Genomic DNA, 15,434 nt, shown 5'->3' with positions numbered 1-15,434 from the left:
ATGGTCCAACTAGAAAATCAAAGACAGCAAAACCAGACAAGCCCATATTCTCTGATTCTTAGTTCTCGTTTTCTTCTTCCAAGAGAAAATAGGCTGACAGATAGAAGGACATATACATCCACCCCATAGTCTTCTAATACAAGTAAATACAAAAAAAAATCAAGTGTTTATTGGAAGTCTGCATGAAGGCACAAATGAGCTTGATTACAGACACATTTTAACAATTACAAATGTATGTAAACACGTTGAGATATACAACAAAGCAATAATACAGCTAATACAGGAATAAAATGTAACCTGCAAAAAAAAAATAAAAATCTTTGTATCCGAGGTTCTTTGAATTGTAAGATCTGATTCACACCAACACAGTGTAATGTTTTTAAGTAACCACTTGGATTCACGCCGAACAGCATGTGCTGTGACCATTGTTGTTAACCAGTGTATACGTATGATCCAAATTTGAACAGGCTTCCTTCCCTACGACTGGGAAAATATAAGAATAACCAACTAGACACCCAGCCAACCTAGAATGAGGCTTCAGAGATTCCCTAAATACATAAGAGCAATCACCAATGAAGTGAAATTAAATATAAGCTTCAGAAAAGCTCAAGGATGTTTGTTCCACTTTTACTTGCATTTGAGGAAATTGCTGTATTTCTGCAGGAAAGGAACAGTCTACATCTGTCAGGTGATTTTTTTTTTCTTCCTCCACAGGAGGCTTAGATTTCATCTGAAACACCTGCCAAAACAAAAGTCAGCAATCACAAACTAAAGTGCCTTGGACAGCTTAGGTTTTACCACTAGAATAAAATACCTTTGTGTACAGATACAGTATTAATTTATATAGTGAGAAAACTCGCCTTTGCAAGTAGAATACTGTTTCAGATATTTCTGTGGAAAGGGGAATCACTTATTTTTTTAAATTAGACACCAGTGCCAGGAACTTAAAGAACAACTGCAACACAGCACTTTTTGAAAGGAAATCAAACAGAAAAATGTTGTCGTTCTTGTACAGGCAATTCCCAGGCCTAGCTGAAGGGTACTCTGAGCAGCAATTTACTACAGGGACACAGTCTTCTCAATCTCTATCACCTGTCTTAACTTCCCTCTCCCCATCTACACAAGCTTTGTAACCTTTGAAGCCCAATTGCAGTGAGGAAGGACTCCTGTCTGGATAATATAAGCCAAACAAAACCTAGCATAGCCACAACAGTTCCCCTGACTCTGCAACCACATCATCCCTACCTAAAGATGAGGTAGTACTTCTCTTTGGAGCCTAACTAGTTGAATAGGAACAAGCACTATTCTCCCTAATGTAGCAGCTGTCTGTTAATGCAGTGCAAAACCTCTGTATTTCTCTCCCTTCTTCAGGGCACGCTACTAATGCAAATACAGGAACAGATGCTTGAAAGAGAAATCATAAGATGAGCACACAAACCCACCTGAATTACAGCTGAATCGTAAAGGCCACAGCATGGCACACTGAGTGACTTCCTCTAGTCCACAAAGTGGCATTGTCTCTTAACTTCTATTCATCCTGGGACTAGTGGTTTTTACCCAAAAGGAACGTGAATGTTATCCTGAGTACTTATTACAGTGAAATATGGAATTAAAAAAAGAAAATAAAATAAAAGATTAACAACTCTAGTCCAAATCCAAAAAGGGCTGGAAGAAGAATTCAGCTCCTCAGGGAACTGAGGAAACCAGATTGTCTCTGCATACGGTTCATTTGGTACTTAGGGGCTTTGTTTGCTCTCCCTTCAAGAAGACAGCTATTTCCCCTTAAGAAGGTTGTTATAACAGATGCATGTATCATAATTTTATAGCTTACACTCATAAACCTTCTGGTTTCTTATGAGATGGCTTGAACTGAAGAAATATGCTCTCATAGTCCATGCTCTGTAGACTCCCAAGGATCAAAAAGAAATAGACTGCCATGACTGAAACAAAGGAGACATCAAATAGAGTTGAACAATATTAGAACTTAAGCTGCTTGTAAAACTAAGCATTAGGAACGGGGGAAAAAAAACCAAAAAACAAAAAACACCACCACCAGAATACTTAAACAAGGTCCCTGGATGCATCCTCTTAGTAAGCAATGATCAGTATTGAGGATGAAAGATTTTGTTCTTTGACAGACAAAGTACTCAAGGCTCCGCGATTGGTTTCCATGTATTTAACAAAATATATGGAGTCTAAATTGTCTCCTGTCAGCAGTTCAGCTCCCACCAGTTCCAGGAAGCTCTGTCATTTTCATTGCTTCCAAGACTGTATTTTTCATTCAGCTGAAGTGCACAGAAATTCTACTCAGGCAGATGGATTCAAGAACTACCAGCATTTTAACAGGAAAAGGAGTCCTGTTCTGTTTAGCTCTGGTACAGCAAGATTGCTAATAGAAAAGCAATGTTACTTTCTTGGAAAACTCTGATAGTCTTTTCTGCTTTTGGGAATATGCTCTTAGAGGACTAGATAAAATTAAAACAATCTTATCTGGCTGTTAGCTGGAAGACTATCTCCAAACAATTCCATCTCTTCTTCCAAAACTCCTCTGGAACAAATTGTGGATAAAATGAACTCTTAATGCTCTACAGAGATCAGCTGCATTCCAGTGTCCAAGCCAGATCCCTTGAGAGAAAAAGTAAAAAGAAAGCTGTTTGATTGTCAGAGAGGAAAGTACTGCTGAAACAGCCAAAAGATTTTTTTTTTTTCAAAAACAAACAAACAAAAAAACCCTTTGGCTGTAAACACATACACTTACAAAATACTCATCACTGCTAGAAGTTGCTTCTGTGACCTTGCACAACTCATGATGATGCAAGTGTGCAACCGACAGACATCAGTAATGAAAAGAACAGCAGAAACCCACCCAGATGCTGCTGAGATAAAATAAAGACAAGCTGGACAGTGATGTCAGAGGAGTTTCTCCAGTCTGTGGGAGGTTCTGATAAAATCACCACTGCAGAATTGTAATTCATGACTATAATTCACAAGGAAAACTGAAAATCCATTTACATTTATTAGGAGATGGTTGTGCACAATTCCTTATCGTCTTCAAAAAGTCTACAAATAGAGTTTAACACTTCTGATTGCAAGCAAATGTTTGTCCAATGTTCTTAGGTAAGGCCAATTTAGCGCCTTGTTACATTTTCAGGATTTAGCATACATTTGTCAGTTCTTTACTTTCATCTGGTAACGGTCCCACTGCAACAGTAAGGAGAGATCACTAAGACACTTCACAACAGCAGCTGAACTTGGGTTACACAAATTCAGTTTTGGAATATGCTTCAAATGTAATTTATTCTAGGCAAATCTCCATTTCAAGTTCTTAAGACAACACTGTCAAAGGCTTTTCCCCTCCCCCCCACACTTATACTACTACCACTACGAGCTCGCACTCTATTGAACCTCATGCCCAAAAATCTCAAAGCACTTCAGCAAGGAGGGCACCATTCTAACTAGTGGCATACTTGAGCTGAAATCCTGCTTATAAAAGAATATATCTTTTTCCTTTTTCTTCTGTTAACAAAAGGACAAGTGTTCAACTAAACCAATCCTATTTTGACCTTAGTCCCACCTCTGACTGCCTGTAGTTTTCTCGCATGCAAACCCACCACGGCTTCGGGAGCTGTGTTTAATAACAGTGCTCACAGCGGAGCTTCCTCTCTGGAAAAGTGAGCGTTAGCTGTGGTCGATTATTTTCAGATGGAAGCACTGGTCAAATTGTCTGCCTGCCACAATCTTGAGTATCACTTTATCAGAGAGTCACTATTACCATACCTAATGTAATCGGATAATGCACTTGATCCCATATTGGTTTACCAAGTGTAATAGACTATATATGCATTCTCTAAATTCTCTCGGAGCTGAAACTACATAGATATAATGAAGAACTTCTAGTTTTGCCTTAAGCTGAACCTTTTACAACATTATTTTAACTTACTATTTTGATTTAGAGCACTGATTTTATAAAGATATTCAGTCTGCAATTCCTGAATAGTTGAGCGGCAAACATGAAACTCTATGTACAAATGTTAGTATACTACCAGAACGCTCTACCTCCTTCTTAAAAGTGTCCTTAATAAAGCATTAGGCATGTCAAACAAACTTTTGTAAACAAAAGATAAATTACTCATGTTCTGCTGATTATAGCCAGATACATATTCTCATAAAATAAACATTCTCTTGTCATTTTCCATGGCCCATATATCCGTATCTATGAGGTAAACCACTTAAAATCATCAACAGTATATAAACCTCAGTACTCAACAGGAACCTCAGGAAAAATAAAACTGAGCAAGATGGCAATATCAAGAAGTGACACTTCGTTCCACTGCAAAGTGAAACCAAACAATTTATTTGTGCTAGATGAATGGAAAGAATGTATTCGGAATACATTTCTTTATACATTGTACCGGCTTAGGCTGCTAAATAAGCATTCATTAGTGCCATGTTGTGCTACTTTCTTGTACTCTGTTTCTACCAAGCAATACAACACTTTTGGCTGTTATGCCAGTATATTCCTATATGCTCATTTTATATCTTATTATCTAACAGACTTGAACATTTAGAATACTTGTTCAAACTTTGTTTCAGGGGAATCACAATTAATATATTTTAACAAGGAAAAAAAAATAATCAGCTGTTGTCTACAATCACGTTGCCTTCTGCAGCAAAAAAATCAAAGAGCACACTTCAATCAGCTATCAGTAACCTGTGGGCAGGACCACACTTAGAGAAGTTACTTGTGACAGATCACACGGTATGGACAGCTTACAGGTTAATGCAAATGTCAAGTGAAATAATCAAACCTTAAGGTCCACAAGTTATACATTCCATATACTCCAGCAAGTCAGTTCCCTCACTTAAAGATTCAGACTGTACCATACGTTTGAGGTGTTTTTAAACAGGAGAAGTATGGATGTGTCCTGTGTGCTGAATTAAGCTTATTTACTAGGTAATACAATAGAGTATGTGTATTGGGCACTGATTAGGGTGTCTGACTCACTTTTGCACTAGAAGCTGTTATTTCAAACGACTGAAACGTAGTGCTAATTTTCCACAAGCTTGGTAAACACTGTAATATTTCAGAACTCATCAGATAGCCCATCATGCCTTAAATTTTATGCAAATTCTCATGAAAAAATATAAAAAGGTATCCCTTTAATTTTACAAACCTAGAAGCCAGGAAAATGAAGCTTTGGAGCCAAGCAAAACGACATAATGCCGTATTACCAAACAGAGTAGCAAATGTTCCAGCCAGAGAATGGACATACATGTAGTTCAAGTAAACACTGATGGAAAATTTTGTTAAGTTAGTGTTGTAGACCCACAACACTGGCTGCATTTTATACAAACGTTTACAACACAATTAACAGTGAAGCCTATATAACCTCAGTGCAAATAAGTCAAATCCAAATATGCCAAGTAAGCCTTTGGCTTTTAGTAAACTGCTCCATGTTATGAGTCCAATTCTGACATACAGACTGCTGAGCACATGCACTAAGGCTGAGAGGAGGGATGCACTGAATGTTGAAAAGTGGCTGACTGCGATGCTGCGGATTGGACCGTAGGTTGCACAGGTGGTGGAGGTGGTGGCGGAGGTGGCTGCACTGGGGTCTGCGTGTTTGGAGAAGGAGGAGGAGTGGGACGTTTAAATTTGTCGGGGCTGTTACTTCTTCGTGGTGAAGGCCTCTGCAGAACAAATATTGAAATTATGTTTAACACACTCCTGAACAACTTTAGGTGCAAGTCCTCTAATCAATGTATTGAGCTTGGCAAAGGAAAAGAAAAAACACAATTATTTGGGAAGAATCCCTTTTAAAACATTTCAAGAATCACAATGCAATTTTTATGTAAAATAAACTGTTCCTCTGAAATGGAGTAAAGGAAAATTGAAGTATTTCTGAAATCAAACCAAACAGGCATTCTTTCCCATCAGCTTGCAGGAAATGAAAATAAGAAATCACATCCTGAACTTATGTTTACCTCTGATGACCAGCAGCCTATAAAAGAAAAGTGAGAGATGCCATCGAGACAGCACCTCTCAGTTCTGCCCGCCCAAGCAGTAGGTGCTGATGATGCTGATGAACTTTTAGCTTTACAATGCTTGTGTGTGAAGTCCAACTACACAGCACCTGAGCGAGGGTGGAATGTCTCAAAAGCCAAAGCATTTGCCCAGAATCATTTGCATGCTGAAAAACTCTTAGCCTGCATACTGGAGCAAGACTGAAGCATAATTCAGATTGATCTTCTGAGACCAAATATCATACAACAAAGATTACAACCCCTAGAGCTGTAGGAGTGAAACAATGGTTATTAAGCTCCCCTCAACAGAAACCACAGACTTGCAATAACCTGCACATTTAAACACAAAGATTTAAAATCCATTTTTACAAACCAGTGGGGGAAAAATCTTTAAAAGTTAGCAACATAGGAATATAAATTACACTGCAGAACACTGAACTCTGCAGTTTTAAACCCAAAATGCTTACTACTTACCAATCCATTTAGCATTAATCAAGAACTTCATGGCATGACAAACTACCCACCCATAATTAATAATCAACCGAAGTCAATCAGCTCTGAGGAGAAGAACGGTTACAGTGCTATACAAAATGTACTACATGTAAAATCAATTTGTTCTGTAATGGAGATTAAAAATGAAGAGTCAAGAAGCAAATCGCAGTTTGGTCAAATAATATATATTGTATCTATTTTTTTGAACAATTATATAGTAGATTAGTTAAAAGCTCTACGAAAGTAGCCAAAGGATTATAAACAGTTGATTGATATTTCTGAAACACTTAAAATCATTTATTGCATTTGCATACATCTAATAATGTGAAGGGACTGGCTTAAATATAAAGGAAAAACCATGAGCCACTTAACAAAACCTTCCTCTAAACAATCAGTATTTTGTCCTGGTGGTTGTCGTTGTCAGCGACTCAGTGTTACTCCAATTAATTTACAGTATCAGAAAGAGCAGAATCAAAATTTCAGAGACCGAATAGAACAAGTTCCTTAAAAAACTTATTTATAAATTCAGTTTCTAGGTTTTTCCAGACCTTCCTGTGACTAACCCCCAGGTTAGTCACATTGGAGGGCTGGACCCGGACCAGGATTCTGGCCTCCTGCTGAGCTCCAGCCTCCTGTTCTACCCACTACTATATAGTTCCCACCTCCATTTGCTCAATGGAATTAACAATTACTTTAGCATGCCCACCTAAGCAATTCAAGAAGCAGACATATTTTAGCATTCTACTAAATACTCTGTTGAAACATGCTTTCACATCTGCAAATGACAAGTATATGCAAACATCTTAAAGGACAATATTTACATTCTACCATACCTGTTGAGAAAAATCAAAATGGTCTTGACACATTAGAGCTCACAAGCTATCTCGCCAAATGGTTAATTCTTAGGCTCTGTTTTCTTGTTAAACTCCACAAATATTTAGAAGAAGCTCAATTAAGTAGAAACGCATCAAACATCAGAGTTAAAAATGAAATAAATCCAGTTGAAAGATACTGAGAAATTGTCCTAACAAATGTTTAATATATTAACTTTCTTCTTTGCCAATGAGAATAGAAAATAAGAGTTAACTGCCTGTTACAGTGACATGGTGGTAGCATTGTGTGTCATCCTGAAGAAAACCTGAGCTTGGAGCAACCTCAGATGACTCATCCGTCAGATGGTGGAGACTAGGAGAAAAATGAAAGCAATGTTTTTACTTCCTGGGATAGGCTCAGTAGCTTAGAACATCACTTCTCACACCCTGCCTGCTGATCCATAAGATGATACCTATTACTGTCCTTAAGATGATAATACATCCTATTCTTTTGCAGAAAATAAGGTTCTCCAAAAAGAATCAGTTTCTGAGGGGTGAAGAGGAAAATCAGGGTTGAAGAAAGCAGCAATAGATATCTTGGAGTAAGGAGACAAAAACAAACATTTACAAAAACATTTTGCACAAAAGCTTAAGGACAAGCAATCATAATTTTTAAAAACCAAACTGACACTGGTAACAAACATTTGCTATTTAAAATACTTACTGTAATACCATGGGATGGTCCCATATGTTGCACATGAAGGCCTGGGGAATTGTAGTAAGACATTCCAGCTCTAGTCAGTGAAGTTGGTGGTGTGAAACCAACTGTGTGACTTGCATATGACAGACCTAAAAATTGTTAAAACAAGGCAGAAATCAACATTCTTGTTTATTTTACAAACAATGTATTTTGTGGGGATTTTTTTTTTGTTTTGTTTTTATTTGCTGTATTTTGAAACAACGATGGTTTAAAGAAATGGTAACTGGTATCAATTTAGACACCTAAAAATAGTCAAAGGGTAATGTAAAACCTATTTTATTCTTTTCCTGTAGTAAACTGCCATGTGTTCGAGAACACACATTACACAACATTGAACAATTTTTCACTTAACATAAACAGGGTAGGGCTCCCTTGGCAGCTTAGTGTTAGTTCACAGACATTTCCATCCAGCTTTCCATCTCTCCTCAGAGCAAACTGCTCCCTCAACAAAATGCAGTCTGAAGAAGCAGACAGGTTGTGGCTGGAAAAGCTGTCCAGCACTGGGACACTAAGAGTTTCCACATGACAGAAACTGGATGGAGGTGACTCCTTCAAGGCATAACACCTCTGCAGCCAAACCAATGGCAGCCCAGACTTCCTGCTGTTTTGCCCTTGTGCTTATAGGCAGAGACCCAATGATCTTCGGGGCTGTGAAGTTAAAATATTCTGGTATAATCTTCCATGGACTACAGTACAAGTAACATTTAACATTACAATATGTTTTATCCATACTAAAGTAACCATAATATTCAGAAGTGCAAAAATCTGATCTAATTCTTCTTTCTGAATATTTTCCTTCTGTAAATACTGGTTTAGAAAAATGCAGAGTACCTGTATAGCTAACCAAGGTAAAAAATAAAATAAAATAATAATAATAATAATAAATGACAGCAGCTAAGTGCTTGAAATTCAGACCTCGAAATGTTCTGAACATTCTCAAAACTGCAGATTTTCCAAAACCTTTAGCTCACTATTGTCTTCTGGCAAAAATATCAGTAGGATAAGAGACAAGACTCTTTTCTCAGCTGTTTACTATTAAAAACTGGAAACAGCTTTGGAGAATTATGACCAATATTTTATCGAAAAGCCTACTAAACTTTTAGATTACCACACTGGATTTAACAGTTTTCACACTTCTTCTACACTAAATCAATGCAACAAAGTGCTGCAACAGCACCTGGCTCTGCCTATGCCTGACTAAAGAGACACCCTAGGAAAAAAAAACAAAAACACACACATAAAAAAGCCTCAGATCACTAATAAAGTTATATAAAAAAGCATATTATACCACCCTTGCTTCAATGTACATCTGGTGCAAATTATGAGCTACTCCAATGGAATCAATCACTTTAGAGTAGCTAAACAACACAGATTAACAAAATCTGATTTTCGACTTAAGTAATCCGATTGTCTGTACAGCACGTTCTATAGCTAAGTGCTTTTGCAAGCATAGCGACAGGAACACAAGTCGATGTTCAGGTAGGTGACAATTTGCATTGCAAGTCAGAGACAAGAGCCCTGAACAACAAAAAATAGAAACACACTTTAAGACATCTTTACAGCATTACAACTGTGGACTGCTTTGGGATAAATCAGCTTTAGAAGTTTTATAAACACAAGTCAACGTGGCAGTCAAAGCAGTGTTAACAGAGTAGCGCACATACATCCCAAGTAGCTCTTCTGCATCTCTGCAGCCTAAAATATCTATCTAGCCTAGCTGCAGAAGCAAAATATACATGAATTCATCCACACTAAAGACTAATCAGTAATTACAGCAACCACTCCCCAGCTGCCCAGGGATAGCAATGCATCCAGTCTTACCGGGTTCATGCAGGGTGATATAAACCTCAGCAGTATCTCAGCTTGAAGGAGTCCTCAAAAACAGCATCTCAAGCCACACAAGCACAAAAGGCTCCAGGATTCAGGACCCAGAATTTGAGCCATTAAACCTGACCTGGACATCCACATAAAACTATACCATTTCTAACGTGTTTCAGATTATGTCTCTCCAAATTCAGTCACATTGTTTCCTAATAGAAACAGGCCAAGTCATAAAGGCACTTGATGCAAAATATTCACTGTTGCATTATTCTGTGCTTTTTGCAGCATCTTACTGTACTACTTTTCAAAAACTATTTGTTTTCATTAACTACTGCATTCATACCTACCAAACAGCTGTACGAGATTCCCTACTGATCTCATTAATTCTTCAGCAAACTGCTGTTTCTACTCTTCTGAGGTCTGAAACTTTCCAACAGTAGACATCAATTTATCATATGTGGAGAGCAACATAGCTGCCTGCGCAGAAGTGCTAGGCTGGAACATTTACTGTACAAACATTACCAAAGTTAAAATTGTGAATTACATTAAAAATGTAATTTCACCTGTGATTTTTTTTTTTTTTTTTTTTTTTTTTAACTCCTTTGCAGACTGAATTGTAGCATCCCCTGCTTGAGAGATATAGTTCCCATCAGAATGCAGTTCTCTGTCTCCCATCAGCAGAGGCATCTGACCCAACAGCCCATAGCAAGCAAGGAATGTGCCACTGTCCCAGTGAAGGAACAATAAACCCGAAGAGCACTCCTGCACTGACATATCAGCATCTGCATTAAGCACATTTCTAGGTAATGTAGGATGCAAGCTCGTTGTAAATTGCTGGAGAATTTCCACCACATACACTTTTTACCATTACTATAGCCACTGTGTGGACTACAGCCAATGTGCAGATGAATATTGCAGATTATTATGAAGGCTGCACATACATACACCCAAAGTAGTTGCTCCAGAACAGTTTTTAGTATGACTACGTTTCTGTATACAGTTACAGGCAAAGGATTAAAAAAACGTATTGTTTTTGTGGTAATATAACTTGCAAAACATTGAAAGCCAAGCAATCTGTCTCATTTCAGAACTCCCCCAAAAAACTCTTAAAAAGCTAAATTATCATATCTCTAACACTGGCTTATGGATGTATGTGCTCACTCTTTTACCAACATCAGCCTGAAAATTATTTTGAGTCTTTCTGAAAAACTGAAGTAAATCCTGAAAACCAAGATTTAAACACATTTTATATGTTTAGACCCGTGTAATAAAATGCCTAAATCCCATTTTGCAGAATGTGTTGATACAGAGCACGTCTCCTTTGCTCTTATTGTAGGACTCTCTCTGATAGATTCTACAGGTGAACTTGGGAAAGCAGAGCATGCAGGATTCTCTTTACTAAGTACAAGTGTATTTGTGATCACCACGTGACATCATGGCCAAAAACTTACAATGATTGTCGAATAGCAATTTTAAGGGATTTTATATCCATCAACAAATGTCTTAATAACATAAATACATTTCCTTTAAAAATATATTCAGTAATGAAAAATTCAATAATGAGGTCAGGTGTAAGCCATTCAGGTTCTTCTGAAATTCTGAAGACTATATCATCTATTTACTATACTCAAAAACGTTAATTTGCCTTTGTTAAAAGTAATAGAGACATAAATTCTTAGTATGCTATTGCTTTACATCAGAAATTCGCAGAAGTATAAAAAAGGGGGGAAGGTAGGGATGATAAGGGGTTCAAAGGATAACTACTTAACTGACCTGTGGTATTTGATCACAGTATGAAACAGACCCATCTAAAAACTCGTGCTGTGCTAAAATAAACTTAAGGCGAATCTGTTCTTACATTTATGATGCATCTTTTGCCCCAAGACTAGCTTTGAAAGGCTATCAACCCAGGGAACATTATTATATGACGCATACTAAAATTTTACAAACTGGGTGAAATATTTACCAGGTGATATAGGTCTGCTAGAACTTGGTGAGGGTGTATAAGGGATAGGACTGGACACAGTGCGAGGTCTTAATCCTTGTGCAGACATCTCATTAAAATATCTAACAAAAAGAAAGGTAAAGAATAATTAGATTAAACCTTTTAAAACATGCCACGCTTTAAATGTTTCACTGTGCATTTTGAATTCCCATAAGAATCACGTTAGATTAGTGTAGGACCAGTCACCTTTAGGAAGGCATGACAGGAACACTCTCTTCATTGCTGAATGCTCTAGTAATGGCTTAGATTTCCATGGAAACAGCTGGACTCACCTTAGTCATTTGCAGTTAAAACTGTACAAGCTGTACACAGTTGGAATAGTATGTATTAAGGTCAGAGGTATAAATCACATCAACCGATCTGACCTACGCTGCAGTCCTGCATTTTACATGTAATTTCTACATTGAACTCAACAGCTTGTCTAGCTGGAGCTTATCTCCCAGAAAGGGAATCAAACACTAATTTGAAATCACAGAAAGGGGAGAAAAGCCACTGAAGTATTGATAATTTGTTCTAACAGCTGGTCAGCCTCACAGCCCTGCTTCGCATTTGAATCTGTCTACTCTCAACATTAAGCCATCTGCTCATCACATCTTTTGCCATGGAAACAGACAGACATTTTGAATGCAGCACTTTCACCTGTTAAAGATGTTTGCAGGCTGTGCAGCAAGATGACTCCCACACTTCATCTTGATAAAATAAACAGGTGCCATTTTATCCCAACCGTAACTAGTTCGTGTCATTGATTTGTACTTCCTGCACTGAATACAGTGAAGTTTCTTCACAACCATCAACTGCTAGTTTTATTTAATATAAAAGGAAATAAGAATCATACCAATTGCTCCTACTTGCCACTCACTGTTTATATATCAGAAGCAAGTTAATGATTTTTTTTTCCAAAGCCCTACGCTAGCAGCTTTTAAGTTAACTTGCTTAGGCACACTCCCTGGAGATTTTTCAGTCACTGTCTAGATTACAGGTTCCCCTGCTCATTTCCTCCTCTACCTGTACATCAGCGCACCCAGAGTAATATTGCATTTATCTGTTTCTTTACTGGATGCAGCAAAGCAGAAGATAAAATTAGCTACCTAAATGCCCTCTGACTCTTACTTGTCTTCCCTTCTACCATTGTGCTGCTCAGAAATTCTTGGTAGCTACACTTATTTTCAGATCACAGGAGAAAAAAAAAAAAAAAAGCGAAACAAACAAAAACATGGGGTACCATTAAGAATTTTCATGTTCAATGCAACTCACAAAAATTACTACTTTGAGTTCTGTATGCCAGTTCTTAAGCAATCTGATGCATGCTTTGATTCTCAATCTAACTAATGTTTAAACCATGATATTCAGAGTCACTAAGCCACAACACTTAACAGGGGCAGTGCACTGTAGTGATGCTGAAGATGGTTTAAAATCGGGCAGATAATTAGTAACAGTAGCTACAATACAGAACAACAGCTGATAAATTAGAGGTTGCTTAAACGTAAGCTTTCCAAAGAGCTACCAATGGCAGGATTAGCAAAACTGAACTGACTAGACTATTTCTATAACACTCAGTAACTTGTAATGCAGACAATAAATGTATTACAGCAATGCGGTGATCTTTGTGGTTTAATCTTATTTTATTCTATGTGAAGGCAATTTTCTGTAAGTCGTCTTAGTTACCTGGATTGTGTCATGAGAAATAGCAGCACACCATTAGTATGCTTCTCGGTTTTAGAAATTTCCCTGTTACTGAAGAGAATAAGATGGAGGACTGAGAAAGCAAGGATACTGCTAGCTAGGAGGAAGGAATTTTGTGAGAGCTGTGCATTTCGAATTCAGTAAAGCATCTTCATCTACTCTACAAAAAATAAGTATCATCAGCTAACAATGTGACTGGGAAAATGGACATCCGATCTGTCAGCACAACCATTTTTAGGAAGACAAAGTAAGCTGGCAAATCTCCATTTTTAAATAATTACTGCATGTAGTTCTACAATTTTTGTCTACACAGTTCTCTTCTAAGACTAACCACTGTAACAGCTGCCTCTTCCCTCACTTTACTTTATATTACTTACCATGCAAGCCCCTATTTTGGAGCGATTCTGCAATGCGTTTGTAGTACCAACATAAATCAACATGACAATTACGTTTCTTATTTTTTTTCTACATTTTGTTACTAACACTATCTACAAAAAGCTGGAAAAAAAAGTTAGAATACTCTAGAGTTTTCGAATGAATACTGATGATTAATATGAATATAAATTTTGACTTTTTTCTATTCTTTTTTTTTTTAATATATATTTCTATTACAACAAATATTGGCAGAAAAGACTAGGCTAATCGAATTAGATTTGAACACGAGAACCCCGTGTTTCTAACAATAATTAATTAACACAGCATTCTACATTGTAATACTAGATGCTATTGCAATACATGTCAGTTGCCTAGTACCTCATAAAACTGAAAACATTACCTTGAATTTTAAGGGCACTCCTTGAAACAAAATATCTGGTACTTTGTTTTCTGGTAAATTATATCTCATAACAAATATACTGATGACCCAAGAAGAAGAATCTTAGTATCAGAAGAATACACGTCACAGAGCGAGGGTTTTTTGTTTGTTTGTATTGGTTTTTAAGTACCACTATAAATCCAAAATAACGTAAAACTGTATAATAAGATAATGAACATTTGATAAGAACTAAGAATGTTCTATTCAAAGTATACATAAAACCTCTTTCAAGATATAACACTGTCATATCACTATGATGTTAGAAAATAAAAGGTAGAATATATAACCACGAAAAAAAATAAAGATTATTTCCACGGTCACTGCAAATAACGCAGCTTGTAGTACAGAAAAAAAAGAAATCAAGGATATTATATTTTGGACATCAAAAACAAACCCACTAGCTCTGGAAATGCTTCTTCTCTCTAAAGCTTTATATGCTATTCCTTTGGATTTGGCAGAACACTTTCTATCTTCTGCAAAAGAAAAGTTACCCCAAGTATATTTTTCCTACCTCACAGAATTCATTGCAGTTACCAAGTTAGGTGAAAAACAAAGGTACCATGATTTAATTATCTTGAAGCTCAATCCCACAGATTTGTTTATTTCACCATACACTATCAAAACCCTAAACAATCTTCAGAAAATTGTTTTATTTTTCACTGCTATAATTAATCTAAATTGTAAACAAGTCCGATATAATTCTACTAAAGACAGTCCTGGACCATGTTGAAATTTGATACATATATTAAGGCCATTTTTAAGTTACCTTTATGAGTACTCATTTTCTAATATTAAAAAAAGCATGTTAGCGTTAGCTAACAAGCTCAGTGCTAACATACCTGAACAGCTAGAAAATACACACCTTTCATCGTCCATTTCTAAGCTGGATTCACTTTCTGACAGTTGCCTGCAGAGTGCTTCCCTACGCTCCATTTCCCTCTGTAATTTTCTTTGAAGCCTCAAGTTTTCTTCTCTCATATGTCGCTCCTCTTCTAAATATTGTGCCATCTTTTCTGAATCTGA

At 37.0% G+C, this 15,434-nt stretch overlaps 1 protein-coding gene across 3 annotated transcripts in view; it reads right to left on the bottom strand.

Annotated features, from left to right (window-relative positions):
* Positions 1-4,333: 4,333 nt before the first annotated feature.
* The window catches only part of CCDC6 (coiled-coil domain containing 6), a 44,981-nt gene continuing 33,880 nt past the window's right edge, over positions 4,334-15,434 (bottom strand). Inside the window, exons 6-10 of one of the 3 annotated variants that reach the window (XR_014317935.1) lie at positions 15,274-15,430; positions 11,876-11,976; positions 8,053-8,177; positions 7,350-7,701; positions 5,557-5,691 (exon numbers count right to left, since the gene is read on the bottom strand). Coding sequence is in view for 2 of the 3 variants with exons in the window: in XM_082765084.1 (XP_082621210.1) it covers positions 5,500-5,691; positions 8,053-8,177; positions 11,876-11,976; positions 15,274-15,430 (575 nt within the window). In the remaining variant the exon portion in view is untranslated. Of the gene's footprint in view, positions 5,692-5,722; positions 7,702-8,052; positions 8,178-11,875; positions 11,977-15,273; positions 15,431-15,434 lie in introns of those variants that run through there. The other 2 variants (XM_082765084.1, XM_082765085.1) reach the window with 2 other exon arrangements.

The sequence above is a fragment of the Aythya marila genome (genome assembly GCF_965140915.1).
Source record: "Aythya marila genome assembly, chromosome: 7".
In the NCBI taxonomy this organism is placed as follows: Eukaryota; Metazoa; Chordata; class Aves; order Anseriformes; family Anatidae; genus Aythya; species Aythya marila.
The sequence above is the reverse complement of the archived record's forward strand: the minus strand, read 5'-3'. Positions and strand labels throughout refer to the sequence as shown.